This window comes from Fringilla coelebs (assembly GCF_963513975.1).
Source record: "Fringilla coelebs genome assembly, chromosome: 15".
NCBI lineage: Eukaryota > Metazoa > Chordata > Aves > Passeriformes > Fringillidae > Fringilla > Fringilla coelebs.
In genome coordinates, this window is record NC_140041.1 from 2,976,542 (window position 1) to 3,003,717 (window position 27,176).

The window sequence follows — 27,176 nt, forward strand, 5'->3', positions numbered from 1 at the left end:
ACTGAATAGCAATGATCCCTGTATAGACAGCACAAAACCTCCTGGACATGGAGCTACTGTCTGCAGGTGATTCTCTGCAGGTGACTCTCCAGCCTGTTCCTCAGCCATTTGACAGCCTCCAGGTGTGTGCCCAGCATGGTCTGGGTGATTGGGTGGGAAACACTCTGTCCATATTCTCCCACTGGTTCCGGATCTGTACATGGATATCTTGGCTGGGCTGGGTGGCAATTCTACACTTTGAAAACTGTAGCAAAGAAGCTCCTGCATTTTACAACACAGACAAAGTGTTCCTGGGTGAGCACACCAGGATTGTTTATGGAACCCTTCCTCTGTACAGCTGTAAACATCCAAGGTGTGTGTGGGAACTGTGCCTGCACTCGGGCAGCTGGGACAGAGGAGACCTTCCACATGAGATCAGACACCCTGAGGCTGAGCTCATGACTACAAGCAATGCAAGAGTCAGAAACACATGGAAATGGACAGATGCAAGAACATTTTCTAGGTCTGCCTTGCTCTACAGTAGTGACTCAAATCACCCTGGACTCCAGCAGGCACAGCCTGGTGTCATCTGTGACATGTGACAAGCAAGGCAGTGACCGAGTTCTTCTCCAGCCTCACACACTGAGCTCCCCTCTCTGCTTTTTCTTCCACACCAGGCCACTGTGAGGTTCTGCTTGTGGCCATCTCCTCAGTGCTCAAATCTCACATCAGATGATAATGCACTGCAGACACACCCAGAAGGGAGGTACAATTGTCTGCTCACCACCATTATCATGAGGAACTGAAGGATTCTAGAGCACACAAATGACAAACAATCATACTAAAAGAGCAGCAGTCATCCAAAGGAGAATGGCTCATCAAACATTGGCTTGGGGGAATCTCCTCCCCATCCTTATAACATGCTCTGTTCTATGAAGATGCAATGTCTACTAAAGTCAAATTTACATCTATTTCTCCCAACAAAAACAGAACACAAAGTCACTCTCATATCTCCTGCCTTCTACTCCCACTGCAACAAGAGCAAGGCACATCAGCACACCATCCATTACTCAAAAAAGAACGAATGTGGATTATTGCAAGTATACCAACATACTGAGTAAATCAAGGAAAAACAACACAAAGCAAAAACCTGCAGAAATCTCAAAAACATGGATTTAGTTCAGGCAAGAAAGCATTCGAAGACAACAAGGAGTCAGAGATGCTCACTATCAAGTGCTCTAGGCCTTCGTTGCAGGCCTTAAAATCCATCCACGAGAACACCTGAAAGTCACTGACGTATCAATCTGCAAGTTCATTTGAAGAATTAGTCCTCCCCTTAGCTGTATTTTCTACTGCATGGCCTACTCACCTTGAACAGTTATGAAACCATCATTTTAAACAGCTTCTCATCTCAGTGTCTTTCTCAAGGTAAATCTTCTGACAAATTACAACAGATTCTCTTATCACTTCTGTTTTATAGTCCCCACACACTGCTCAGTCTTAAGGGACTGACGTGAGCATGTGCTGAAAAACAACAGTCACTGTTTCATATTTAAAAGTACTGACCAGAAATGTGAAAATGAGCTGCAACCTTCCTGGAAACAAAGGCCCGAATGAAAGTGGAATTACAACTCTGAAGAAACTCCATATCACAACGTAGCACAGAGATACAGGTGGAAAATGGAGGTTTCACACAGGACTAATTACAACTTCCAGACAATTATGGTTCTACATGAACAGTCACTGTGCAAAATGTTACTGTTGGAGGACTGGCATTGTCTTTCATGACAGACACACCAGGATCAGAACAGCAATGGCACTGCCTTTGGCACCAAGCATGAAATCAAACCATTTCTCTGACAAACCCACACTGAGTCCCACATTTGCCTTGCACAGAACTGAGCTCTCACCCTCCTCACTCTGCATTCACAGCCTTTACTTTCACCATCAACACAAACCACAATTTTGATTCCATGTTTGCCACAGAGAAAAGAACACCTTGCGGAAACATCCATTCATGAAGTTGTATTTCTTGAATGAAATATTCAAGGTCAGGCTGGCTGGGGCTCTGAGCCACCTGCTGTGGTGGAAGATGTCCCTGCCCCACAGGGATGGCAGAGGAGTTGGAACAAGAGGATCTGTAAGGTCCTTTACAACACAAACCATTCTGTGATTTTTTTTTCTGGGATAATATGATTGCATGTACAGCTTCAAAGGATGCATGAGTGAAACTCTCCCTACTAGGTAGTTTTGGAATTTGCAAGATTGTCAGACACAATGAGGATCAATGTTACTCCTTGATAAAAATACAAGCAAACCAACAAACAACCCAAACAAAGCAAACCTATTGTCCAAGAAAACTTAAACCAAACCAGCCATGAATGGGAAAACACCAGGTGAGTGTCAGTCATGGCCTCACATTTCAGATTGGCTCAACTGCAGTATATACACAACCCAGGAAATGGGACTGGAACCAATGCACAGAAGGGCCTCACACAGGAGTCACTACACAGGCCCCAGGCTGTCATTTCCTTGGATAGCAAGAGAAAGAAAAAGCTTGGAACCACAGCTGGGGGCCTCATCTAAATACCAGAACGAGTAGAACTGGACACCATTCATTCATTCATTCTGAACTGTATCACAGTGAACTCCGGGACCAGCCCTGGCCCTGCATACACAGACTCCTTCTCTCTGGCCTCACATAATATAAAAGCAAATTTGCATACAGACATCATTAGAAGAAAAGTTGTGTGCACAGCTTCTCAGAGCCCAAGCATCACAACTAAGTCTATTCTGCTCCACTCAAATCTTCCAAAAAATGGGAAAATGTTATATAGGCCATGAATTATTACCAGCTCTGCCAAAGACCCACACATCCAAGTATCACCATTCTTCAGTACATGGACTCCTCAAAGCATGTGTGACTACCACTCTTGTTGCAATGGAATATGGAACTCAAACTAGGCCATTTCAGTCCAAACCACACAATTGAAAATCATAAGACTCATTTTCAGAAGGCCAGCAATAGCCCTGGGGATCAACAAAACACATGCCATGTCTCCACCAGGACCTCCTCACACAGCACACCCCCAACACTCCCTCCTAACCCTTCACAGCTCCCATGGTTAGCACAGATCTTCAGCTTTTAGAGAGCCTTCACCAAGAAGAAAGTTGCTCAGACAGTATCTCCTTGCCATGGATAATACTTCACTTCACATCCTACCCATGGGACAGGAAAATCCATTGATTACAGAGACTTTTTAGAGAAATGTGTCTATGGAAATATCTCTGTCTTTTCACCTCTAGACCTGTAAGAACCATTTTCAGATGATCAGAAGAATGAGACAGAAAATTACCACCTGCAGAATTGAAGAGCTCACAACACACTTCTGCATTATATAACTGATGGTAGATGATTGATGACATTGTTTAGAGGCACTGAATACACAGCTTGCAATTCCCACACGCTATCTCTCATAAGTCCAAAATTAAGCTTTGAAGTGACACAATTACGATGACCTGAAAATACTTAGCAAGAACCTCCCAAGGTTCTCCATTTATCTGGAATACCGATGTTCTAGACAATTACTTTGGGAAGAAAAAACCCACATTGCTTCATCCCAGAGATAGGAACTGGACAGGGAATGGAGGAACATATTCCCTTGAGTCTTTCAGCAGACATTCACACACAGCTCACAGCACTCACATTTCCAGCCCTTCACACCATCCATGGTGTCCTTTCACCCATCTATCTTAAAAGCATGCGACAGTGGAGGCCCAGTTCCCCAGGCCATTTCTCTTCCCAGCACTAATTTCACACAGCTATCTGGACATCTCTGTGCTATGGAAGCTACTTTTGCTATTCACTTAAGTTCTATGAAGAGACTCAAAAGGTCTCAAAGAAAAGCCAAGCAGTCTTCCAAGAGACACTGACTCAGTGAATATCTGCTCACGGGGAGTTATGCCCACCTTGTATCTCCCACTGCACCTTGAATCTCTCCTTCCTTCCCATCCACGCAGTACTCATGCCATGCTAAATATATTCGTGCCAAGGCTCATCCACCTACATCTCACAAAGCTCTTCCTTGATAAAACAAGAACAAACCAAAGCAGTTCTGCCATTTCCTCCTGCATTTCCTCCTCCACATGCAGCCACCCACAGGCTTTTTAAAGAGACACAACATCAAGAGGATCCTTCACAACAGACAGACATCAACAAGGACCACTTGTTGCCTGGTCCAACCCTCTCTTGGCAAAAAAGACCAAAGCATGGATGATGCAGACACTTTTCCTGCTGACTTCCACTATGTATCATGGAGAATGATGAAGGCTGAGAACAACGTGCAGAGAGGTTCCACGCAAAGCCATCAGCATTTTGTTCAAGGCACATTCTACCTATTCAAGCACATGTGCTCTTGGGAAGACTCACAAACCTACTAAAAACTTGTTTTACTCAAGAATGGGACCCCTCCCTTCAGTAGAGATAATGCTATCAGGAACACAGATTCTACACAGCACAGCTGATATAGGGGAACAACACCTGGAACCTGATCAATGCCCAAACCTCCGATATAACCAACAGCCTGCCAACAGCAGCCGCATTCTCCCTCCTTCTTTCTTCACTCACTGGAAGGCTGAGGACTAACCCCATGTTCACATAGAGACAGCAACGGGCAACAGCCTTCAGAATTTCATCGAAGGAAACTTTACCAAGCTTTTAGAGAAAATCTCCTATGAAAGCCAGAGAACAAGGCGGGTAAAGGGCAGGGCATCATGAGGAGAAAGAGTCGCTGAGAAAAGCTCGACAATGAAACTCACCGAGGAAGGGGCGGGGTCCGAGGGGAGGGCGCCGGCAGTGTCCTCCACCCCGAGCAGCGGCGCGGGCTCGTCGGGCGGCGGGCGGGCCGGGAGGGTGTCGCAGGAGCTGGCGGCCGAGAAGCGCAGCTGGCTCTTACGCGAGTCGGCCGTGAGCGACACGTCGTGCGAGTAGGACTGCAGGAAGGCGCGCACGCCGTCGATGCCCACGAAGTGCGAGACGGGCACGCCGCGCAAGGCGCCGCTGTCCGGCGGCAGCAGCTGCTGGCGGTGCCAGCGGCGCAGGCGCAGCGCCAGCAGCAGCAGCAGGAAGGCCACGAAGAGGCACGACACGGCGGCCACGGCCAGCACGAGCCAGCGCGTCAGGCCGGCGGCCGGCTCGGCCGGCGCCGCCGCCTCGTCGGCCGCGCTGCCCAGCTCGGCCAGCAGCTCGGCCACGCTCTCGGCCAGCACCACGCTCAGCGTGGCCGTGGCCGACAGCGCCGGCCGCCCGTGGTCGCGCACCAGCACCACCAGGCTGTGGCGCGCCGCGTCGCGGGCCAGCGGCGAGCGCGCCGTGCGCACCTCGCCGCTGTGCAGCCCCACGCGGAACAGCCCCGGCTCCGTGGCCTTGGCCAGCTCGTACGACAGCCACGCGTTCTGCCCCGCGTCCGCGTCCACCGCCACCACCTTGGCCACCAGCGCGCCCGCCTCCGAGCGCCGCGGCGCCAGCTCCACGCCCGACCACGCCCAGACCGAGCCCGAGCCCGAGCCTGAGCCCGCCGCTGCGGCCGGCGGCGGGTACAGCACCTGCGGCGCGTTGTCGTTCTCGTCCACGATCAGCAGCCGCACCGACACGTTGCTGCTCAGCGCCGGCGCGCCGCCGTCCTCCGCCAGCACCCACAGCTGCAGCTCGCGCAGCTGCTCGTAGTCCAAGGAGCGCAGCGCGTACAGCGCGCCCGTCTCCGCCTGCACCGACACGTACGACGACAGCGGCGCGCCCCGCACCCGCCCCTCCGCCAGCCGGTAGCGCACGCGCGCGTTCTGCCCCCAGTCCGCGTCCGTGGCGCGCACCGTCAGCACCAGCGCGCCCGCCGCGTTGTTCTCCGCCACACGCGCGCTGTACCGCTCCTGCGCGAACACCGGCGCGTTGTCGTTCACGTCCAGCACCCGCAGCGCCAGCACCGCGCTGCTCTGCAGCGCCGGCGACCCGCCGTCGGCCGCCCGCACCGTCACGTTGTACTCCGACACCTGCTCCCGGTCCAGCTCTCTCGCTGTCACCACACGGTAGTAGTCTTCAAAGGATTTCTCCAGTCGGAACGGGGAGCCTCCGTCTAGCGAGCAGCTCACCTCGCCGTTGGTTCCCGAGTCCCGGTCCTGCACGTTCAGAAGGGCTACCACAGTTCCGGACGGGGCACCCTCGGAGATCTCGCTCAGCGCCGATGACACTGTGAGTTCGGGGGCGTTGTCATTCACATCTGTTACGGTAACTGCTACTTTGGCAGTGTCGGAAAGAGCGCCACCGTCTTGTGCCTGCACCTCTAGTTCGTAGGAATCGCCTTCCTCGAAGTCCAGGCTACGCAACAGCGTGATTGCTCCCCTGTCGGCATCCAGCTGTAAAATCTGTGAGGCTTTCTCTGTGATTTTTTTAAACGTGTATTTCACATGTCCGTTCAACCCCTCGTCGGCATCGCTGGCAGTAATGGTGATGAGGGTTGAGCCCACGGGCACGTCCTCGGGCACACGCACCGTGTACTCCGCCTGGCTGAACACGGGCGCGTTGTCGTTCGCGTCCACCACGGTCACGCGGATCCGAGCCGTGCCCGTCCGTGCCGGATCGCCGCCGTCACTCGCCCTCAGCACCAGCTCGTGAAACGCCGCCTCCTCCCGGTCCAGCGCCTTGGCCAGCACCAGCTCGGGACGCTGATCGCCGCCGGGGCCCGCCTGCACGGCCAGCGAGAAGTGCTCGTCACCGCTCAGCTCGTAGCTCTGCAAGGAATTCTGGTCCGCATCCGGGTCATGAGCCTCGGCCAGGGGAAATCGCGACCCTGGAGCTGTCATTTCGCTCATTCTCAGCTCTGTCTCAGCCTCACGAAAGCTGGGGGAGTTGTCGTTAATGTCCGTGATTTCCACTTGTATCCCATAAACCTGCATCTGTCCCTCCACTATAAGTTCACAGCGCAGCACGCATCGCTGCACTCTCTCGCACAGCTGCTCTCTGTCGATCCTCTCTGCTGTCACTAAATGTCCCGTCTTCCCGTGCACAGCGAAATACTGCGTCCGACCTTTGTCCAAGATATGAATGGCGCGATCTCGTATCTCCGGCAGAGGCAGCCCCAGGTCCTTGGCCACGTCGCCCACGAACGAGCCCTTGGGCATCTCCTCGGGCACCGAGTAGCGCAGCTGCCCCCACGCCGCCTCCCACGCCGCCAGCAGGACGGCCCAGAGCAGAGCTCGCTGCCGCCGGCCCCAGCGCCTCCCCGCCGCGCACATCTCCGCTGCGGAACCGCCGGAACCGCAGCACCGCCGATCCAATCCCGCTGACACTCACTGCTCTCAGCTTCGGCACCGTGCGCAGCTGCCGGTGCCTCCGCTTTCCTCCAGAACGGACCAGCACTGCAGAGACGATTGGGGACCGCAGGTTCGGACAGAGAGCGAGCAACCGATCGAGCCGATCCGCAGCGGGCGGGGCTGCAGCGCTCCGAGCTTCCTCTCGCTCCTCTCGGTCAACAGCGGCGCCCGCAGCCTCCTCCCGGCACTGCAGGCACCGAGCGCTGCCCGCCCTGCCTTGCTCCATTCAGGGCACAGTCGCCACGGAGATGTCACTTTCCGTCCAGCTCCGATCTCCTGCCTCCGCATTTCTCCAGCCCATCTCTGCTTTCATCCTCCAGGGTATCACCATCGGGAGGAAGGCAGAGGCATTCCCTGGGCTTGGTTCTTTACCGCACGGGAAACTCAGCACTTACTAATGTCAATATACGTAAATTAAAACACCTATTTCGTATGTTACCCAGCAGCTGATTGTTAATCTTATTCTCTTTTTGTTCCAAAGCATCTTCAACAACAGGCTTGCAGAGACAAATCGGGAAGAGAGACTATCCCGAAGAAACAAAGATATCAGGTTCATTGATACAAACGGGACGAGAGCAATTGCATGCTTCTTGAAGTCAGGGAGCTAATTGTTACACGATTCAGTTATGGGTACAAATAAAGATGCAGCTGAACCTCTCAAGGGAATCTTTCAGGACTTGAAATATTTTACATCCTTTCCTAGTGGATATGCTTAGTGTTTCCTTAGTTTATACAGATTTGTATTTAATCAAGACTTTCTAGGTTTCCTTTTTTTTCCCTAAAATCACTGTGTAGAGCACCGTAATTGGTTAGTAAACTATTCAGCTAAGTATTTCTTAATGACATTTATAAGATATTTGTTCAAGAAAACAACCATGGAACCGTAGAACAAAAGTACAAATCTCGAAAATCTGCTGGCCACTAATCAATGTGCAAATGGCTTGATTCAAGTGCCTAAACCTTTCTCTGGCCAATCTCTTTAATATGGAATTCCTTCATATTTCAGATGTTTATCCTAGTAAATAGAATTACAAAAATTTTCTCCTCTCGATATATTTGAGATCTGCTAAGATCCCCAATATCGTTGTGAGAAGAGGGTAGAAAAAAAAGAAATCCCTGATACAGAAATCTTTCAGCACTCTCACCAGTGTACGAAGTAAAGGTCTTGAAGAGCAAAACAGAACTGCCAGCCTGGACGCATAAACAAACTCATCCTACCTCACTACTGCATTCCCCCTGAAACGGGCGACAATCTCTTCTTTCACTCAGAAAAAAAGACTGAAAGGGACTTTCCACATTCGTTTCCTTTAGAAATGTAAGAGGGAAAAAACAAATTTTAGTGAACGGGTTTGGGTAAAGCTATGCACGAGTTTCAAGCACACCCTTTCTTAACAAATCAGTCAGGAAGGAAATATCTCCAACACCAGATGCCAGTGCTCTCTTTTTTTCCCTTGACTTGGTCATGCAGAATCAGCCATTCTCCCTCCACAGAACACGAATCTACTTTCAATGTTGCTTACACATTGGAATTTATAGAGCTCGAATGCTGAAGACAAAAGCTCGCACCTGAAGCTGAACCTGTTACCGAGGAAGAATCAAGGGCTTCCTGATCTCCATGAACAGGGGATAGCCCGTTCCTTAAATTCAGTCCGTCACAGAGACAGGACTGTGCAACTCACATAAACACGACTCCGGGAAACAAAGGAGAAATTTGGAGAAACGCTGCTACAAGCCGAAAGGAGAGCTTAAGTCAGAGCCTAATACCTGAACCTTTTAGGGAAAAAAAAAGGAAAAAAATCCGCCCCTACGTGGGGATACAGATGACGAATCCCCCCTGACAGCACGAAGAGAACACGCGGGAAACAAAGATGAGATTTCGGGAACTTTTAGAAAAGGAAGACCCTCACGCTTTACAGACCTGCGGTGCGTCGGGATTGGCGGGCGGCTCTCGCACAACGAGGTCACTGCTCGGGCCCGGCTTGTCGCAGGAATCCCCGCCCAGAAGCTCCTCCGCCGACAGGATGGGCACCGGCACCGGCGGCGGCGGCCAAGCGGCCTCGGGCACGGCGCGGGCCGGCGGCGCCACGCACAGGTTGTAGGAGTAGGGCAAGGTGCCCTCGCAGAAGTCGGCCGGGAAGGCGGCGCCGGCCAGCGAGAAGCGCTGCGCGCCCAGGCAGCGCAGCACGGCGGGCGGCCCGGCCCGGCGCAGCCGCGCCAGCACGGCCAGCGCCACGCTCAGCACCAAGAGCGCCGAGAGCAGCGCCAGCGCCAGCACCAGGTAGAACTGCAGCTCGGCCGCCGCCGCCTCCTCGGCGCCCGCCGGCCGCTCGCTCAGCTCCGGCAGCGCCTCCTGCAAGCTCTCGGCCAGCACCACGTGCAGCGTGGCCGTGGCCGACAGCGCCGGCTGCCCGTGGTCCTTCACCACGGCCACCACGCGCTGCTTGGCCGCGTCGCGCTCGCCCACGGCGCGCGCCGTGCGCACCTCGCCGCTGTGCAGCCCCACGCGGAACAGCGCCGGCTCCGACGCCTGCACCAGCTCGTACGACAGCCACGCGTTGCGCCCCGCGTCCGCGTCCACCGCCACCACCTTGGCCACCAGGTAGCCGGCCTCGGCCGAGCGCGGAACCACCTCGAAAGGCGTCGGCGCCGCCCCTCCCGCAGCCTCTCCCGGAGCCGCCGCCGCCGCCGCGGCGGGCCAGAGCACCCTGGGCGCGTTGTCGTTGCGGTCCAGCACGAAGACGCGCACCGTGGCCGTGGAGCTGCGCGCCGGCGAGCCGCCGTCCTGCGCCCGCACGGCCACCGTGAACTCGCGGCACTGCTCGTAGTCCAAGGAGCGCTGCGCGTACAGCGCGCCGCTCCGCGCCTCCACCGACACGAGCGGCGCCGCGCCCGCCGCGCCCGCGCTGCCGCCCGCCAGCCAGTAGCTCACGCGCCCGTTGGCGCCCGCGTCCGCGTCCCGCGCCTGCACGCGCAGCACCAGCGCGCCCAACGCGTTGTTCTCCGCCACGTACGCGCTGTACGCCGCCTCCTCGAACACCGGCGCGTTGTCGTTCACGTCCGACACCTCCAGCACCAGTTCCCTGCTGCTCCACAGCGCCGGCCTGCCCCGGTCCCGGGCCACCACCGTCACGCGGTGCTCGGACGCCTGCTCGCGGTCCAGCGCGCCCGATGTCACCACCTTGTACGAGCCGCCCGGCGACGCCACGATGGACAGCGGCGCCTCTCCCGACAGCTCGCACGATACCTGACCGTTCTCGCCGGAGTCTCTGTCTCGCACTTTTAGCAGGGCCACCACCGTCCCGACCGGTGCGTCCTCGGGCACGGGGCTCGACAGTGACAGAATGGCGATCTCAGGTGCGTTGTCATTCACGTCCGTTATATCGATCTGCACTTCGCAGTGACTGGTGAGCCCGCCTCCGTCTCTCGCTTCCACGCCGAAGATATATTTATTCTTCTCCTCGAAATCCAGTGCATTCGTTGTCCTAACTTCCCCGCCCTCGCTGTCAATAGTAAACAACGCCTTGACGGCCTCCGGGACGCTGCTAAAGGAGTAGGACACTCGCCCGTTAGAGCCTGCGTCAGCATCCGTGGCCCGTACCCGAAGCACTACCGAATCCATCGGCAAATCCTCTGCCACTTGCGCCTCGTAGAGGTTTTTGCTGAACACGGGTGGGTTGTCATTTGCATCCGTCACGTTGACCCGAACCTGGACAGTCCCGGATCTCGTTGGGTCTCCACCGTCTACCGCCGTCAGCACCAACTCAAAGGAACTCTGCTTCTCCCGGTCCAATGCTTTCTCCAGTACTAATTCTGGCAGCGGGCTTCCACCCGGCTTTTCCTGCATGGACAGAGAGAACGACGGATTGGCGGTGAGCTGGTAAGACAGCAGTGAATTGCTTCCTGTGTCTGCATCTCGCGCCATCTCCAGGGGAAAACGAGCACCGGGAGGGATTAATTCACCAATCTCGACGTCCAGAAAAGCCTTGCTGAAGACCGGGGAGTTATCATTCACGTCCTCGATGGACACCTCGACATGGAAAATGTTCAGCGGGTTGTGCACCAGCGCCTCAAAGCTGACGGCGCAGGTCGCCGATTCGCCACACATCTCCTCCCGGTCCAGCCTCTCGTTCACGTACAAGTTCCCGTTCTCCTCATTCACCGCGAAGTATTGCTTCTCCTCGCTCAGCCGCAGCTTGCGCGCCGGCAGCTCGTCCGCGCTGAGCCCCAGGTCCCGCGCCAGCGGCCCCACGAGCGAGCCCCTGCCCAGCTCCTCGGGGATGGCGTAGCGGACCCGCTCGGCCGCCGCCCGGCACCACACGCACAGCAGCAGCAGCAGCAGCGCGGCCAGCAGCGCTCGCCCGCCGCCCGGCCCGCGCCTCTGCCGCCGCCTCACCGCCATTCTCTGCCCGCTGCGCTCGCCGCGCTCCTGCCGACTGCCGCTGCCCTGCCTCCCTTCCAGCCGCTCTCGCCGCCGACAACAGACTCCGCGGGAAGACACCGAGGTCGGCGAGCGCCTCTCACCCCCTCTCGCCGCCGCCGCCGCCGCTGCTGCTGGCGGTGCCGCTGCCGCTGTGGCCGGCGCCGGGCGAGCGAGCAGCCTGCGGGGGCAGGACGCTGCGGCGGCGGCGGCGGCGGCGGCGGCGGCGGCTCCAGCGCCGCTCGGCGGCGGCCAACAGCGACACCCGGAGGCGCCGCCGCGCCACTGCAGCCGCCGGATGGCCGCGCTCAAGGGGGCCCGGCTGGGGGCGGGGTCAGGCCCGGAACGCGACTTTAAATACGTCTAAATCTTAGATACGCTGTTTAATGCTTTTATGTCGTCTTTTTCAGTCGCAACAGATATAGAGAAGCAAAGTTTTATGGCAAAGCAATAAGCAAAGGAACTCCGATTGTCTTAATAATAGCAAGGCACAGCTAAGGAAACAGGAAATTTTATAAATGTCTATAGCCAGGGAAATCTGGAAGTACCCTGTCATGTATCTTCAGTTTTGCTTTCCTGTCTTGGGTCGTATTAAGTTGAGGGATAGTTGAGTCTAAAACAATGTTTTTATCTTTATGCTAAGCATAACAATTCTCTCTTGTATCTGCTTCAGAGAAGTTGCTTCTTTTGCAACTCCCTATTTGAGTACCTGATGACAGAAATGCAAAGCCACCATGAGTCTTTTATAGACCCAAAGAATTCTCTGGATTGACTGGATCCTTTAAAATAATTTAATCCACTCATCAGTCACAGGCAGGGGCATCCTTCACTACACCAGGTTACTGAAAAGCCCATCCAACCTGTCCTTGAAGCCTTCCAATGGTGGCACATCCAGAATATTTGTGGCCAACGCATTCCAGACCCTCACCATCCTCATCATAAAACATTTTGTCTTATCTACCACCTAAAAATGTCTTTCAATCTTTCTTGTAAGTATTCTTTAGAAATTGAAAAGACACAATAAATTCTACTCAAAGCTTTATTTTTTCAGGCTTAAGGACCTGAGTGTTGCCACAGCTTCTACATGGTAGAAGTGCTGCATTTCTTTGACAATCTATGCAGTCAAAGACATGTAGAGGGAGATCACCACGTTCCTCTTGCTGGTCATCCTACTTGTTATGCAGCCCTAGATGCAAGCTGGGCAGCAAGTGGACATCACCAGCTCATGTCCCATTCCACACTCAGCAGTGACCCAAAGCACTTCTCTGCAAGGCCAGCTCTCTTTTTAAACTGGGAATTGCCCTGACCCACCTGCAGCACCTTGCACTTGGCCTTCTTGAACTTTGTGAGGTTTGCACAGCTCTCCTCCTCCAGCTTATCCATAAACATCACCCTGACGTGTCACTAATGAACCCAGCTCAGTGTCAGCTGTGAATTCACTGAGGGTGTGCCTGATGCCATGGTCTGTGAAGGTACTGAATAGCTTTGACCCCAGTGTAGACAGCACAAACTCTGATTTCCACCTGGACATGGAGCCACTCTCTATAACTCTTTGGACATGCCTCTCCAGCCTGTTCCTCAGCCATTTGACAGCCTTTGGGTGTGTGCCCAGCATGGTCTGGGTGATTGGGTGGGAAACACTCTGTCCACATTCTGCCACGGGGCCCTGGTCTGTCCATGGGAATCCTGGCTGGGCTGGGTGGTCACTCTGCGCTTAGGTGACTGCAGCAGAGGCCCTTCTGCATTTCACAGCACAGACAAAATGTTCCTGGGTAAGCACCCCAGGAGTGCTTTTGAAACCCTTCCTCTGTACAGCTGTAAACATCACAGGTGTGTGTGGGAGCAGCACCTGCACTGGGGCAGCTGGGACAGAGGAGCCCTTCCACATGAGATTGAGCTCATGAGAACAGACAAGAGTTACAAACACATGGAAATATACAGACCGGGTTCAACAATGTTTTGTAGGCCACAGTTACTGAGCAGCAGCAGTTCCAGTTTCATGGCACTCCATCAGGCACAAGCACATGTTATGTGTGGCACACTGCAGCAAGGGAAATTACCATTACTTCTTCTATGCTCTCACATACAGAGGTCTCCTGTCTTCCCTCCAATGCTGCACAGCTGTTGGTTTGCTACTGCCCCTTAACATCACTGGCAAAATTTATCATGAGGGAATAAAGCACCATGATCACCTCAGGAAGGAAGGTAAATTTTGCTGCTCACCAGCATTCTGAGAAGAAACCAAAGGATTCTAAACTACATGAATGATTAACAACCAAACTAAAAGATTAGCAGTCATCCAACAGAGATGGCTTATCTAACTAATGGCTCAGAGGAAGTCTCCTGCCCTCTTTTATCACACACGGTGTTCCACAGAGATAATGCTAAGGTGATGTTTACCTCCCTTCCCCACAACAGTAACAGAACTCAAGGTGCCCGCACCTTTCCTGCCTTTCACACCTGCTGTAGCATGAACAAGAGGCACTAACACAGCATGCATTGCTGCATTAAGCAAGGCTGATAATTATAAGGAGGCTTTCACAGAAAGAAGGCAAAGAATTAAAAACAAAACAAAACAAAGCAAAACATATATTAAACAAGCAAGGCAAGGAAGCCTTAGAAGACAAGGGCCAGTTAGAGAAATTCACTGGTAAATCTTCTTGGTCTTCACTTGGAACTGATCTCTGTGAACACCTGGAAGTCACTGAGGCCGACAGGTACAAGTGCAGCCCTAAAGTCTTACACTAGACGGTGTTGAAGTGAAGTTCATTACCAAACAGAGTCATCAGCTCTCAGCAATTCTATTGTGTGACCTCTCAAATATATGAAGCCTCTCAAATATATTGGAGCCTCTTTTTCACTGTCACCCTTCTAAGAAATTCCAACAGAGTCACTTTTTCCTTTTCCTTCACATTCCTCCCACAGAAATTGGTGGTTGAATTAGGTATGTGCTGCCAAACCAGAGTCATCATTTCAAAAGAAGAAGCACTGACCAGCAATGGGTAAAAAGACCAAGACCTTACAGGAACCAAAGACCTGAAAGTCTAATTGCAACTATGAAGACACAATACATCTCTGTGTTCCTGGGAGTTACAAATGAATGATGAAATTTTCATACAGGAATTATAAGCCATTCTACACAAGCATCATGGCTCTACCTGCACAGTCTTTCAGGAAATACTTTACTGCTGGAGGACTGGCATTGTCTTTCAGGATAGGGATACCAGGATCAAAGAAACCAGCATAGACCATGGCAAGGACCTTGGTACAAGGCCTGAACTCAAATCATTTTCTGGCCAAAGTCACACTGACTCATCAATTTTCTGCATTTAAATTCAGTTTCTCAGTCTCCTATCTCTGCATTCACAGACTGTTTTTGCATCATGAGCAACAACCAGCTTCTAATCACATATCAGCCACAGGGAAAAGTGCATTTCATTCAGGCCCATTTGAGGGAAACCTGAATTTAGCTATATCCACCTCCATGGTATGGATGAGAACTGCTCTCCCACCCTGAAAATTACAAGACATCTTTTGGTGTTTCACATTATCACAGAATCATCAAAGTTGGAAGAGACCTTCAAAGTCATCTTGTCCAGACCACCACCACCATAATCACCCTTGAACAATATCTCCAAGCATCACATCCAGAAGCCTCTCAAACACTTTCAGAGATGGTGACTCCACCTCTCTGGGCCTAAGTTATTCCAGTGCCTGACCATTCTTTCAGACAAGAATATTCAAACAGCTGATCTGAACCTCCCCTGGCAAAAATTAGGGCCATTTCCTCTTGGCCCTTCACTTCAGACATGGCAGAAGAGACCAACCCCCACCTCACTACAATCTCATTTCAAGTGGTTAGAGAGAGCAATGAGGTCCTCCCTGAGCCTCCTCTTTTTTGGGACTAAACAACTCCTGTTCTCCTCATGAGCTTCACCAGCTTTTATTTGTTTGCAGGATTGCCAGGCACAATGAGGTCCAGCTTTACTCCTTCACAAGAAACAAACAAACAAATACGACACAAAAAGATTGAGAAATCATCAGAAGTCCATGAACCATAGATCCACATTTCAGATCCTCTCAGCTGTCAGAGGTGCACAAAGGGAATCAGTTTGTAAGAAGTGTTCAGGGTGCTCACACAGGAGCTCACACCATACACCCCAGATACAGTCGTATCTTAGACCCTGAAAACAAAACCCAACCACAGCTTGTCTAAAATCCAGGATAAACTGTAGCTTTACACCTTCTTTTTAGCCACTTCACTCTCCTGCACAGGCCCTGGCTCTGGACAGATGAAGGTCTTTCCCCATCCCAAACACCACACAAAAGGAAAATGAAATCTACAGAGAAATTCTGTTGAAATAAAAGCTGCACACACAACTTCTCCGATCTCAAGCATCACAACAAAGATTATTCTCTTCCTCCCAGTGTTTTGAAGAAATATAAAATGCTTTAAAGACCATAAGTTATTAGCAGATCTAATAAAGACTCAGTCATCAGAGTATCAGCTCAAAGGAAACATCACACATGAGCTCTCTAAAGGCTGGCTGACTTATAACTCCTAAAGCAAAAGAATGCTGAACCCAAAACTAGGCCATTTGCCTCCAAACCACACAATGTAAAAAAAAATTCTCCTTCAGAGTTATTTCCAGACAGCCAAGTTTAAATCCTAGGAATCAAGAAAACATATGCTGTGTTTCCACCAGTACCAGCTCACCCAGTGCACACCCAACAATCCCCTCAAATTCTGCACAACTCACATGGTTACCACAGATCTTCAAAACTGGGCAGAGAGACTCCACCAAATAAATAATAATAAAAAAAAAGCTCAGATGTCTCCTTACTATAGGTAATATTTGACTTTACATAGTGTGCACGCACAACCCAGAGTATTTATTACAGAGACATGTTAAAAGAAGTCTATGAAAGTCTTTTTACAGCTGTAAACATTAAAGCCATGTACAGAACAGCCAGGCAAACACAACAGACCTGATTTTCCACACATTTGCAGAGAGAAAGAATCATCTTCAGATCATCAAAGAGCAAGGAAGGGAACAAACAGCTACAGAAAGGAAGAGATCATGACACAACCTTCTCGATCCTGTAACTAAGAGTATGTAATTACTACAGGGGTTTACTAAGCAGTGAATGCACCAACTGCACTTCCCAAAACTCCCATATGACCTTTCATGATTTATGTCATGAGCCCATATGTAAGCTGGTATATTATACAATTATGACCACCTGCAAACACACACAAAGAACTTCCAGGGCATTTCATACAGCCAGAATTACATGTCTTCTTGCCAAATATTTAGGGAAGGATGACATCCCATTGAACTATACTATGGGTGGGTAATGAAAACTTTAATGAGAAAAAGCATTCCCTTCTGTCCTTCAACAGATCTTCACGCAGAACTACAGGACTCAAATCTCCAATCCTGCACAACCCCAGGGTGGTCTTCAACCCATCTAATTTACAGACACATGACATATAAGGCCCAGTTTCCCAGACCGGTTCATTTCACACCACCAACTTCACACAGATACCTTCAAATCTCTGGATAAAGGAAGCTGCTATTCTCTGCTCACTGCTCTGCTGTGAAAAAACTTCAGACTTCTAAAAGACAAAGGGGAACAGGGCTCCAGGAGAGCCTGGGTCTGTAAATGTCTGTATAGGGGCAATCACCCTCTCCTTATGTCTACCTCTGCACCTTGAATCCTTCCCCTCCCACCCTCACCAAGGCTCTTACCATGACCTGTATTTCATAGCCAAGGCACACCCAGGTCAACCTGACAGAGGTCAGCCTTTAAAGACACCAAACCAAAGAAGCACCTCTGCCATTTCTTCTTCCTGTATCCATCCTCCACATTCAGGCACGCACCAGCGGGTGGCTTTCAAGAGGATCCTTCATCTCCATAACAGTCACACAGACATCATCGAGGGAGAAGCTGTTCCCAGCCCATTCTCCTGTAGGCTTAGACAACTGCAAAGACATTTCCTACTGGCTTCCATTTATACATAAAGACAGAGAAGGGTACAAACCATCAGCAGCGAAGTTGCACTCAGATCTGTCAAGATGACAATACAGACACTCTCACCCCAGTCAAGCAAATGTAAGCTTGGGAAGACACCTGAACCAGCAAAGAACAAAAACTACAACTTAGGACTTATGCAACCCATCTATTCACAACAGCTAATACTGAAAGAATAATGGGCATTACACGTCACAGGACAGAAGCTACTTGGTGCCTGAAGAAACCCCAAAGATTCACACGAACTTATAGCCACCATCAACCTCAACTACATCTAACACCGAAACGAATCCAAAAGCAGAGCAAGGAGCCTTCCTCCACCTCCCTGCAGCAAGAGGCATCAGCGCATCGCACACCGATGCTCTGCCTTATTTGTCAGAATATGTCCCTGCTCAGGACAGAGACCAGAGGGGAAAAGGACAGGGAAGCAGCAGGAGGAAGGGTCACGGACAGAATGCGGCCTGAAAAACTCACCGAGGGAGGAGCTTGATCCGCGGGGAGGGCGCCGGCAGGATCTTCGCCCCCGAGCAGCGGCGCGGGCTCGTCGGGCGGCGGGCGGGCCGGGAGGGTGTCGCAGGAGCTGGCGGCCGAGAAGCGCAGCTGGCTCTTGCGCGAGTCGACCGTGAGCGACACGTCGTGCGAGTAGGACTGCAGGAAGGCGCGCACGCCGTCGATGCCCACGAAGTGCGAGACGGGCACGCCGCGCAAGGCGCCGCTGTCCGGCGGCAGCAGCTGCTGGCGATGCCAGCGGCGCAGGCGCAGCGCCAGCAGCAGCAGCAGGAAGGCCACGAAGAGGCACGACACGGCGGCCACGGCCAGCACGAGCCAGCGCGTCAGGCCGGCGGCCGGCTCGGCCGGCGCCGCCGCCTCGTCGGCCGCGCTGCCCAGCTCGGCCAGCAGCTCGGCCACGCTCTCGGCCAGCACCACGCTCAGCGTGGCCGTGGCCGACAGCGCCGGCCGCCCGTGGTCGCGCACCAGCACCACCAGGCTGTGGCGCGCCGCGTCGCGGGCCAGCGGCGAGCGCGCCGTGCGCACCTCGCCGCTGTGCAGCCCCACGCGGAACAGCCCCGGCTCCGTGGCCTTGGCCAGCTCGTACGACAGCCACGCGTTCTGCCCCGCGTCCGCGTCCACCGCCACCACCTTGGCCACCAGCGCGCCCGCCTCCGAGCGCCGCGGCGCCAGCTCCACGCCCGACCACGCCCAGACCGAGCCCGAGCCCGAGCCCGAGCCCGCCGCTGCGGCCGGCGGCGGGTACAGCACCTGCGGCGCGTTGTCGTTCTCGTCCACGATCAGCAGCCGCACCGACACGTTGCTGCTCAGCGCCGGCGCGCCGCCGTCCTCCGCCCGCACCCACAGCTGCAGCTCGCGCAGCTGCTCGTAGTCCAAGGAGCGCAGCGCGTACAGCGCGCCCGTCTCCGCCTGCACCGACACGTACGACGACAGCGGCGCGCCCCGCACCCGCCCCTCCGCCAGCCGGTAGCGCACGCGCGCGTTCTGCCCCCAGTCCGCGTCCGTGGCGCGCACCGTCAGCACCAGCGCGCCCGCCGCGTTGTTCTCCGCCACACGCGCGCTGTACCGCTCCTGCGCGAACACCGGCGCGTTGTCGTTCACGTCCAGCACCCGCAGCGCCAGCACCGCGCTGCTCTGCAGCGCCGGCGACCCGCCGTCGGCCGCCCGCACCGTCACGTTGTACTCCGACACCTGCTCCCGGTCCAGCTCTCTGGTTGTCACCACGCTGTAGTAATTGCCCTGCGAATTCTCCAGTCGGAACGGGACATCCTTGTCGAGTGAGCAGCGCACCTCGCCATTCGCACCCGCGTCGCGGTCTTCCGCGTGCAGCAGGGCTACCACTGTCCCCGGAGGAGAGTCCTCGGAGATCGCTTTCAGTTGAGAAGTTACTGTGAGTTCGGGCGCGTTGTCGTTGACATCTATCACCGTAATCGTGACTTTGGCAGTGTCGAAAAGGCCACCGCCATCCCGGGAGTGAACCTCCAGTTCGTAGGTATCACCTTCCTCGAAGTCTAGGCTTCGGAGAAGGGTGATTGCTCCAGACTCAGAATCCAGATTAAAAAAACCCAATGCCATGTCAGTCTGTTTCTTCAGTGAGAATTTCACGTGTCCATTCGGCCCCTCGTCAGCGTCCGTGGCCGTGACAGTGACCAGGACAGAGCCCACGGGCACGTCCTCGGGCACACGCACCGTGTACTCCGCCTGGCTGAACACGGGCGCGTTGTCGTTCGCGTCCAGCACCGTCACGCGGATCCGAGCTGTGCCCGTCCGTGCCGGATCGCCGCCGTCACTCGCCCTCAGCACCAGCTCGTGAAACGCCGCCTCCTCCCGGTCCAGCGCCTTGGCCAGCACCAGCTCGGGACGCTGATCGCCGCCGGGGCCCGCCTGCACGACCAGCGAGAAGTGCTCGTCACCGCTCAGCTCGTAGCTCTGCAGGGAATTCCTGCCCGCATCCGGATCGTGAGCATGTGGCAGGGGAAACCGCGACCCCGGGGCTGCCGTCTCGACTATTTTCTCTTCCAGTTCAATGTCTTTGAAGCTCGGGGCGTTGTCATTTATGTCTGTAATTTCCACCTGTATTCCGTATACCTTCATTTCTCCTTCCACTATCAGCTCACAGCGCAGCACGCATGTCGCCACCAGCCGGCACAGCTGCTCTCTGTCGATCCTCTCCGCCGTCACTAAATGTCCCGTCTTCCCGTGCAGAGAGAAATACTGCGTCCGACCTCTGTCTATAATGCGGACGCCGCGGTCGCTGATCTCTGGCAGCTGCAGCCCCAAGTCCTTGGCCACGTCGCCCACGAACGAGCCCTTGGGCATCTCCTCGGGCACCGAGTAGCGCAGCTGCCCCCACGCCGCCTCCCACGCCGCCAGCAGGACGGCCCAGAGCAGAGCTCGCTGCCGCCGGCCCCAGCGCCTCCCCGCCGCGCACATCTCCGCTGCGGAACCGCCGGAACCGCAGCACCACCGATCCAATCCCGCTGCCTCTCAATGCTCTCAGCTCCTCCACCGTGCGCAGCTGCCGGTCCCTCCGACTGGCTCCAGAATGGACCTGTACTTCAGGGAGAATCGCGGACCGCAGGTTCTGACAGGGAGCGAGCAACCGAGCGAGCCGATCCGCAGCGGGCGGGGCTGCAGCGCTCCGAGCTTCCTCTCGCTCCTCTCGGTCAACAGCGGCGCCCGCAGCCTCCTCCCGGCACTGCAGGCACCGAGCGCTGCCCGCCCCGCCTTGCTCCATATCAGGGCACAGTCGCCACGGAGATGTCGCTTTTCGTCCAGCGCCGATCTCCTGCCTCCGCATTTCTCCAGCCCATCTCTGCTTTCATCCTCCACGGTATCACCATCGGGAGGAAGGCAGAGGCATTCCGTGGGCGGGGTTCTTTAACCGCACGGGAAACTCAGCGCTTACTAATGTCAATATACGTAAATTAAAACATAGTTTTCGTGTTTTTTCGTGTTTTACCCAGCAGTTATTGGTCCTCTTATCATTTTTGTTTAAAAGCACCTTCCACAACAGGCTCTCAGAGAGTAATCGGGAAGATACCGCACCCCGAAGAAACAGAGGTACCAGGTTCATTAGCAGAAGCGGGATGAGAGCAATTACATGCTTCTTGAAGTCGGGGAATTAATTGTTACAGGATCCAATTATGAGTACAAATAAAGATGCAGCTGAACCTCTCAAGGGAATCTTTCAGAACTTGAAATATTTTACATCCTTTCCTAAGATACGCATATAGTTTTCTTAGCCTGTTTACACAGATTTGTATTTAATCAAGACATCCTAGGTTTCCTTTTTTTCATAAAATCAATGTGTAAAGCACCCTAGTTCCTTAGTAACCTATTTTTCTAGGTATATCTGAAAGACGGTGGTTGGATATGTGCTCAACAAAATAATCATGGAACGGTAGAACAAAAGTACAGCTCTGGAAATGGTGCTGACCACTAATCAATGTGCAAATAGGCTTGATGCAAGGGCCTAAACCCTCCTCTAGCCAATCTCGCTGATATGGGTTACCTTTATATTTAGATGTTTATCCAAGTAAACAGAATTACAAAAATTTGCTATTCTCGATATACCCGACTCCTACTAAAACCCCCACAATCTTTGTCTAAAGAGGATAGAAAAATGAAAATCTATGAAAAAGAAATCTTTCAGCACTCTCACCAATTTACTAAAAAAGGTCTTGAAGAGCAAAACAGAGAGAACTGCCAGCCAGGTCGCATAAACGGAGCTATCTAGTGTCATTACTGCATTCCCCCAAAAATGGGAGACAATCTCTACTTTCACTCTGAAGAAAAAGTGTGCAAGGAACTTTCCACATTCGTTTCCCCTCTGTATCTATCCGGGACAAAACAAATTTTAACGAACGGATTTGGGTAAGCTATACACGAGTTCCAAGCACTCCCTTTCTGAACAAATCAGTCAGGAAATATCTCCAAGACCGGATGTCAGTGTGCGTTTTCTTTTCCCTCGACTCCGTCATGCAGAACTAGCCATTCTCCTTCCACAGAACACGAATCTGCTTTCAATATAAGTCACACATTCGAATTTCTAGAGCTCGAATGTTGAAGACAAAACCTCACGCCTAAAGCTGAACCTGTGACCAAGGAAGAACCTATGACCAAGGAAGAACCTACTCTCCATGAACAGGGAGATAGCCCGTTCCTTAATTCACTCCGTCACAGAGACGAGACTGTACAACTCACATAAATACGACTGCGGGAAACAAAGAGAAACACTGAGAAACGATGCCACTGGCAGAAAGGAAGGCTATAATCAAAGCCTGTCACCAGAAGCTATACCCGAAGAAAAATAAAAACATTCCGCTGCTACGTAATTGTACAGATGATGACTACCCACTGAAACCATGCACAAAATACCAGGGCAAAAAAGACGAGGTTTCGGGAACTTGTAAAAACAGAAGAAGCTCACACATTACAGACCTGCAGTGCGTCCGGCTCGGCGGAGGACTCCCCCGTCACTGCTGTATTGCTCAGGTTCGGCTTGTCGCAGGAATCCCCGCCCAGAAGCTCCTCCGCCGACAGGATGGGCACCGGCACCGGCGGCGGCGGCCAAGCGGCCTCGGGCACGGCGCGGGCCGGCGGCGCCACGCACAGGTTGTAGGAGTAGGGCAAGGTGCCCTCGCAGAAGTCGGCCGGGAAGGCGGCGCCGGCCAGCGAGAAGCGCTGCGCGCCCAGGCAGCGCAGCACGGCGGGCGGCCCGGCCCGGCGCAGCCGCGCCAGCACGGCCAGCGCCACGCTCAGCACCAAGAGCGCCGAGAGCAGCGCCAGCGCCAGCACCAGGTAGAACTGCAGCTCGGCCGCCGCCGCCTCCTCGGCGCCCGCCGGCCGCTCGCTCAGCTCCGGCAGCGCCTCCTGCAAGCTCTCGGCCAGCACCACGTGCAGCGTGGCCGTGGCCGACAGCGCCGGCTGCCCGTGGTCCTTCACCACGGCCACCACGCGCTGCTTGGCCGCGTCGCGCTCGCCCACGGCGCGCGCCGTGCGCACCTCGCCGCTGTACAGCCCCACGCGGAACAGCGCCGGCTCCGACGCCTGCACCAGCTCGTACGACAGCCACGCGTTGCGCCCCGCGTCCGCGTCCACCGCCACCACCTTGGCCACCAGGTAGCCGGCCTCGGCCGAGCGCGGAACCACCTCGAAAGGCGTCGGCGCCGCCCCTCCCGCAGCCTCTCCCGGAGCCGCCGCCGCGGCGGGCCAGAGCACCCTGGGCGCGTTGTCGTTGCGGTCCAGCACGAAGACGCGCACCGTGGCCGTGGAGCTGCGCGCCGGCGAGCCGCCGTCCTGCGCCCGCACGGCCACCGTGAACTCGCGGCACTGCTCGTAGTCCAAGGAGCGCTGCGCGTACAGCGCGCCGCTCCGCGCCTCCACCGACACGAGCGGCGCCGCGCCCGCCGCGCCCGCGCTGCCGCCCGCCAGCCAGTAGCTCACGCGCCCGTTGGCGCCCGCGTCCGCGTCCCGCGCCTGCACGCGCAGCACCAGCGCGCCCAGCGCGTTGTTCTCCGCCACGTACGCGCTGTACGCCGCCTCCTCGAACACCGGCGCGTTGTCGTTCACGTCCGACACCTCCAGCACCAGCTCCCTGCTGCTCCACAGCGCCGGCCTGCCCCGGTCCCGGGCCACCACCGTCACGCGGTGCTCCGACGCCTGCTCGCGGTCCAGCGCGCCCGATGTCACCATCTTGTACGAGCCGCCCGAGGAGGCCACGATGGACAGCGGCGCCTCTCCCGACAGCTCGCACGACACCTGAGCGTTCTCGCCGGAGTCCTGGTCCCGCACGTTTAGGAGAGCCACCACCGTGCCAGCCGGCGAATCCTCGGGAACCGGGCTGGAGAGCGACAGCAGTGTGATCTCTGGTGGATTGTCGTTCACGTCCAGCACCTCCACTTCCACCTTGCAGTGGGACACCAGACCGCCTCCGTCCCTTGCCTCCACCAACAACGCGTAACCTCGCGTCTCCTCGAAATCCAGCGTCTCTTTCAGCGTGACCGCACCAGTCTCGGCTTCTATAAAGAATTTCTGAAGTACCTTGGCCGGCGTTTCCCCGAAGCCGTAGGTAATGTGGGCGTTAGTGCCGGCATCGGCATCAGAGGCAGAGACGTTTAACGCAATTATTCCCGGAGGCGTGTCCTCACGCAGGCTGACGCGGTAGCGGTCCTGCGCGAACACGGGTGGGTTGTCATTGGCGTCGGTGACGTTGATCCACAGCTGGGCGGTGCCAGTACGGGGCGGGTCTCCGCCATCCAGAGCCGTCAGCGTCAGTTGGAGGCTCGGCTCATTCTCTCGGTCCAGCGGGTGGCGCAGCACCAGCTCCGGGAACATGGCGCCATCCTGGCTCTCCTTCACCTCCACCGCAAAATACATGTTGGCCTCCAGCTCGTAGCCCTGCAGGGAATTACTGCCCACGTCCGCGTCGTCAGCCATGCCCACGGCAAAACGGGCACCGGGGGAAGTAAATTCGTTGATCTCCAACTGAAATTTGTCTCGCCGGAAACGCGGCGCATTGTCATTCACGTCCTGAATGTCCACCTGGACGTGGAAAATGTTCAGAGGGTTGTGCACCAGCGCCTCGAAGCTGACGGAGCAGGTCGCCGACTCGCCGCACATCTCCTCCCGGTCCAGCCTCTCGTTCACGTACAGGTTCCCGTTCTCCTCATTCATCCTGAAGTATTTCAGCTGCTTCTTGCCGGCAGACGCCACCTGCAGCTTGCGCGCCGGCAGCTCGTCCGCGCTGAGCCCCAGGTCCCGCGCCAGCGGCCCCACGAGCGAGCCCCTGCCCAGCTCCTCGGGGATGGCGTAGCGGACCCGCTCGGCCGCCGCCCGGCACCACACGCACAGCAGCAGCAGCAGCAGCGCGCCCAGCAGCGCTCGCCCGCCGCCCGGCCCGCGCCTCTGCCGCCGCCTCACCGCCATTCTCTGCCCGCTGCGCTCGCCGCGCTCCTGCCGACTGCCGCTGCCCTGCCTCCCTTCCAGCCGCTCTCGCCGCCGACAACAGACACCGCTGAAAGGCAGACAGTCCGCTCGGGCTTCCTCTCGCCGCCGCCGCCGCTGCTGCTGCTGTTGGTGCCGCTGCCGCTGTGGCCGGCGCCGGGCGAGCGAGCAGCCTGCGGGGGCAGGACGCTGCGGCGGCGGCGGCGGCGGCTCCAGCGCCGCTCGGCGGCGGCCAACAGCGACACCCGGAGGCGCCGCCGCGCCACTGCAGCCGCCGGATGGCCGCGCTCAAGGGGGCCCGGCTGGGGGCGGGGCTCGGCGGCTGCACCGGCCCCGGGGGCTCTCCCCGACTGGAATCCGAGTGCCCTAGAGTGGAAATGCCTCTGGAGTATATGTTCCAGTGTCTCATTGCCCTCATTAGAAAGCATTTTGTCTAATCAAAACTAACCCTCTTTCGGTGTTAATCCATTGCTCCCTGTGTCATCCTGCAGGCAACACATAAATGTCTCTGCAGACCCTGCTATAATGTCCCTAAATCTTTCTTATAAGCACTTTATGGATTAAAGAACTGAAATGCTTTCTCTTCAAAACCCAGTTTTCTGAGGTTGTAGGACGTGAAATTTGTCAGATCTTCTTAATAACAGAGATCACGCAGCTATTAGACAATTTTTGTGGTCCAAGAAATGTAGAGGAGAACAATCCACCACATCCTGCTGGCCATACTATTTGTTTCAGAGATCAGGAGACTCCCTTCCCGGGCAGCAAGTGCACATTGTCAGCTCATGTCCCATTTGTCACTCACCAGCACCCCCAGATTATTCATTGTGAGGCTCTTCCCAGTCCCCCACTCTCTGTTTAAATTACAATTTACCCTGAACCAGGTGCAGGACCATCCGCTTGGCCTTGTTGAATTTCATTATGTTTGTATGGGCCAACTTCTCCACCTATCAAGGTTCCTTTAGCTGCCCTCCCTGTTAATTCAGCCCTGTGTCCTCTTCAAATTTCCCAAGGGTCTGCTAAATCACATTGTTTATGAAGATAACTAAGTGCTATTGTTCCCAGTATGGACCCTTGAGGGACTGGTTTCCACTTGGACAATGAACCATTGACTAGGACACTTTGGATGCAGCCATTCAGCCAGTTATTCACCCACTTAACAGCCTCCAGCATGTTCTGGGGCACCTTATGGGGGACACCCTGCTCACATTCTTACACCAGCCCTTGTTCTGTTCATGGAAATGGCTGGGCTGGGTGGCCACTCTGCCCTTAGTGGACTGCAGCAGAGACGCTTTTGCATTATTATGCTACAGACAAAATGTTCCTTGGTGAGCATATACCTGCTTGTGGAACTCCTCCTCTTTACAGCTTTAAACATCACAGGAGCTTCACCCACACACAGAGAACCAGAATAGATGTGACCTTCACTTTAGATCAGACACCCTGAGGTTCAGATCATGACAAGCAGCAATGCAAGAGTAAGAAACATATAGAAGTTGAAGTGCAATAACATTTTGTGCATCTCACTCTACAGAAGCAACTCCACCCCACAGTACTCCATAAGGCACAAACTTCTAATGTCTATGACATGTGACAAGCAGGGAAATTACCAAGTTCTTCTATAGGCTCACACACAGAGCTCTCCTGTCTTCCTTGCAACACTATTCAGCTGGCAGCTTTGCTTGTGACCATTTCATCATTAGTGACATTTATCATGAGATGATAACGCACTACAATCACAACAAGAGGGAAGGTACTCCCATACACTTGGTACATGTCTGCTCACCACCATCCTGGGAAAAAACTGAAGGATTCTAAACCACATGAATGATAAGAAGCCAAAATAAAGGATTAGCAATCATCCATCAGGGAACGGCTCATCAAATTAAAGTTTTAGGAGAAATCTTCCCCTCTTTTATCATGG

At 54.5% G+C, this 27,176-nt stretch overlaps 3 protein-coding genes across 3 annotated transcripts; all 3 read right to left on the reverse strand.

Annotated features, from left to right (window-relative positions):
* Positions 1-707: 707 nt before the first annotated feature.
* On the reverse strand, positions 708-13,150 carry LOC311159460 (uncharacterized protein; the record flags this gene model as incomplete). The annotated part of the gene is made up of 6 exons (XM_084215558.1): positions 708-791; positions 4,798-7,313; positions 7,784-7,868; positions 9,263-12,083; positions 12,823-12,875; positions 13,073-13,150. 6 exons carry the CDS (start codon positions 13,148-13,150, stop codon positions 708-710), a joined length of 5,637 nt encoding a protein of 1,878 aa, XP_084071684.1.
* A 4,135-nt stretch (positions 13,151-17,285) lies between these two features.
* On the reverse strand, positions 17,286-20,740 carry LOC311159461 (protocadherin gamma-A12-like; the record flags this gene model as incomplete). Its single annotated transcript, XM_084215559.1, has 2 exons — positions 17,286-17,381; positions 18,272-20,740. 2 exons carry the CDS (start codon positions 20,738-20,740, stop codon positions 17,286-17,288), a joined length of 2,565 nt encoding a protein of 854 aa, XP_084071685.1.
* Positions 20,741-20,803: 63 nt separating this feature from the next.
* Positions 20,804-26,172, reverse strand: LOC311159462 (protocadherin gamma-B5-like; the record flags this gene model as incomplete). Its single annotated transcript, XM_084215560.1, has 5 exons — positions 20,804-21,185; positions 21,860-21,915; positions 22,751-25,302; positions 25,362-25,577; positions 26,127-26,172. 5 exons carry the CDS (start codon positions 26,170-26,172, stop codon positions 20,804-20,806), a joined length of 3,252 nt encoding a protein of 1,083 aa, XP_084071686.1.
* Between the last annotated feature and the right edge of the window lie 1,004 nt (positions 26,173-27,176).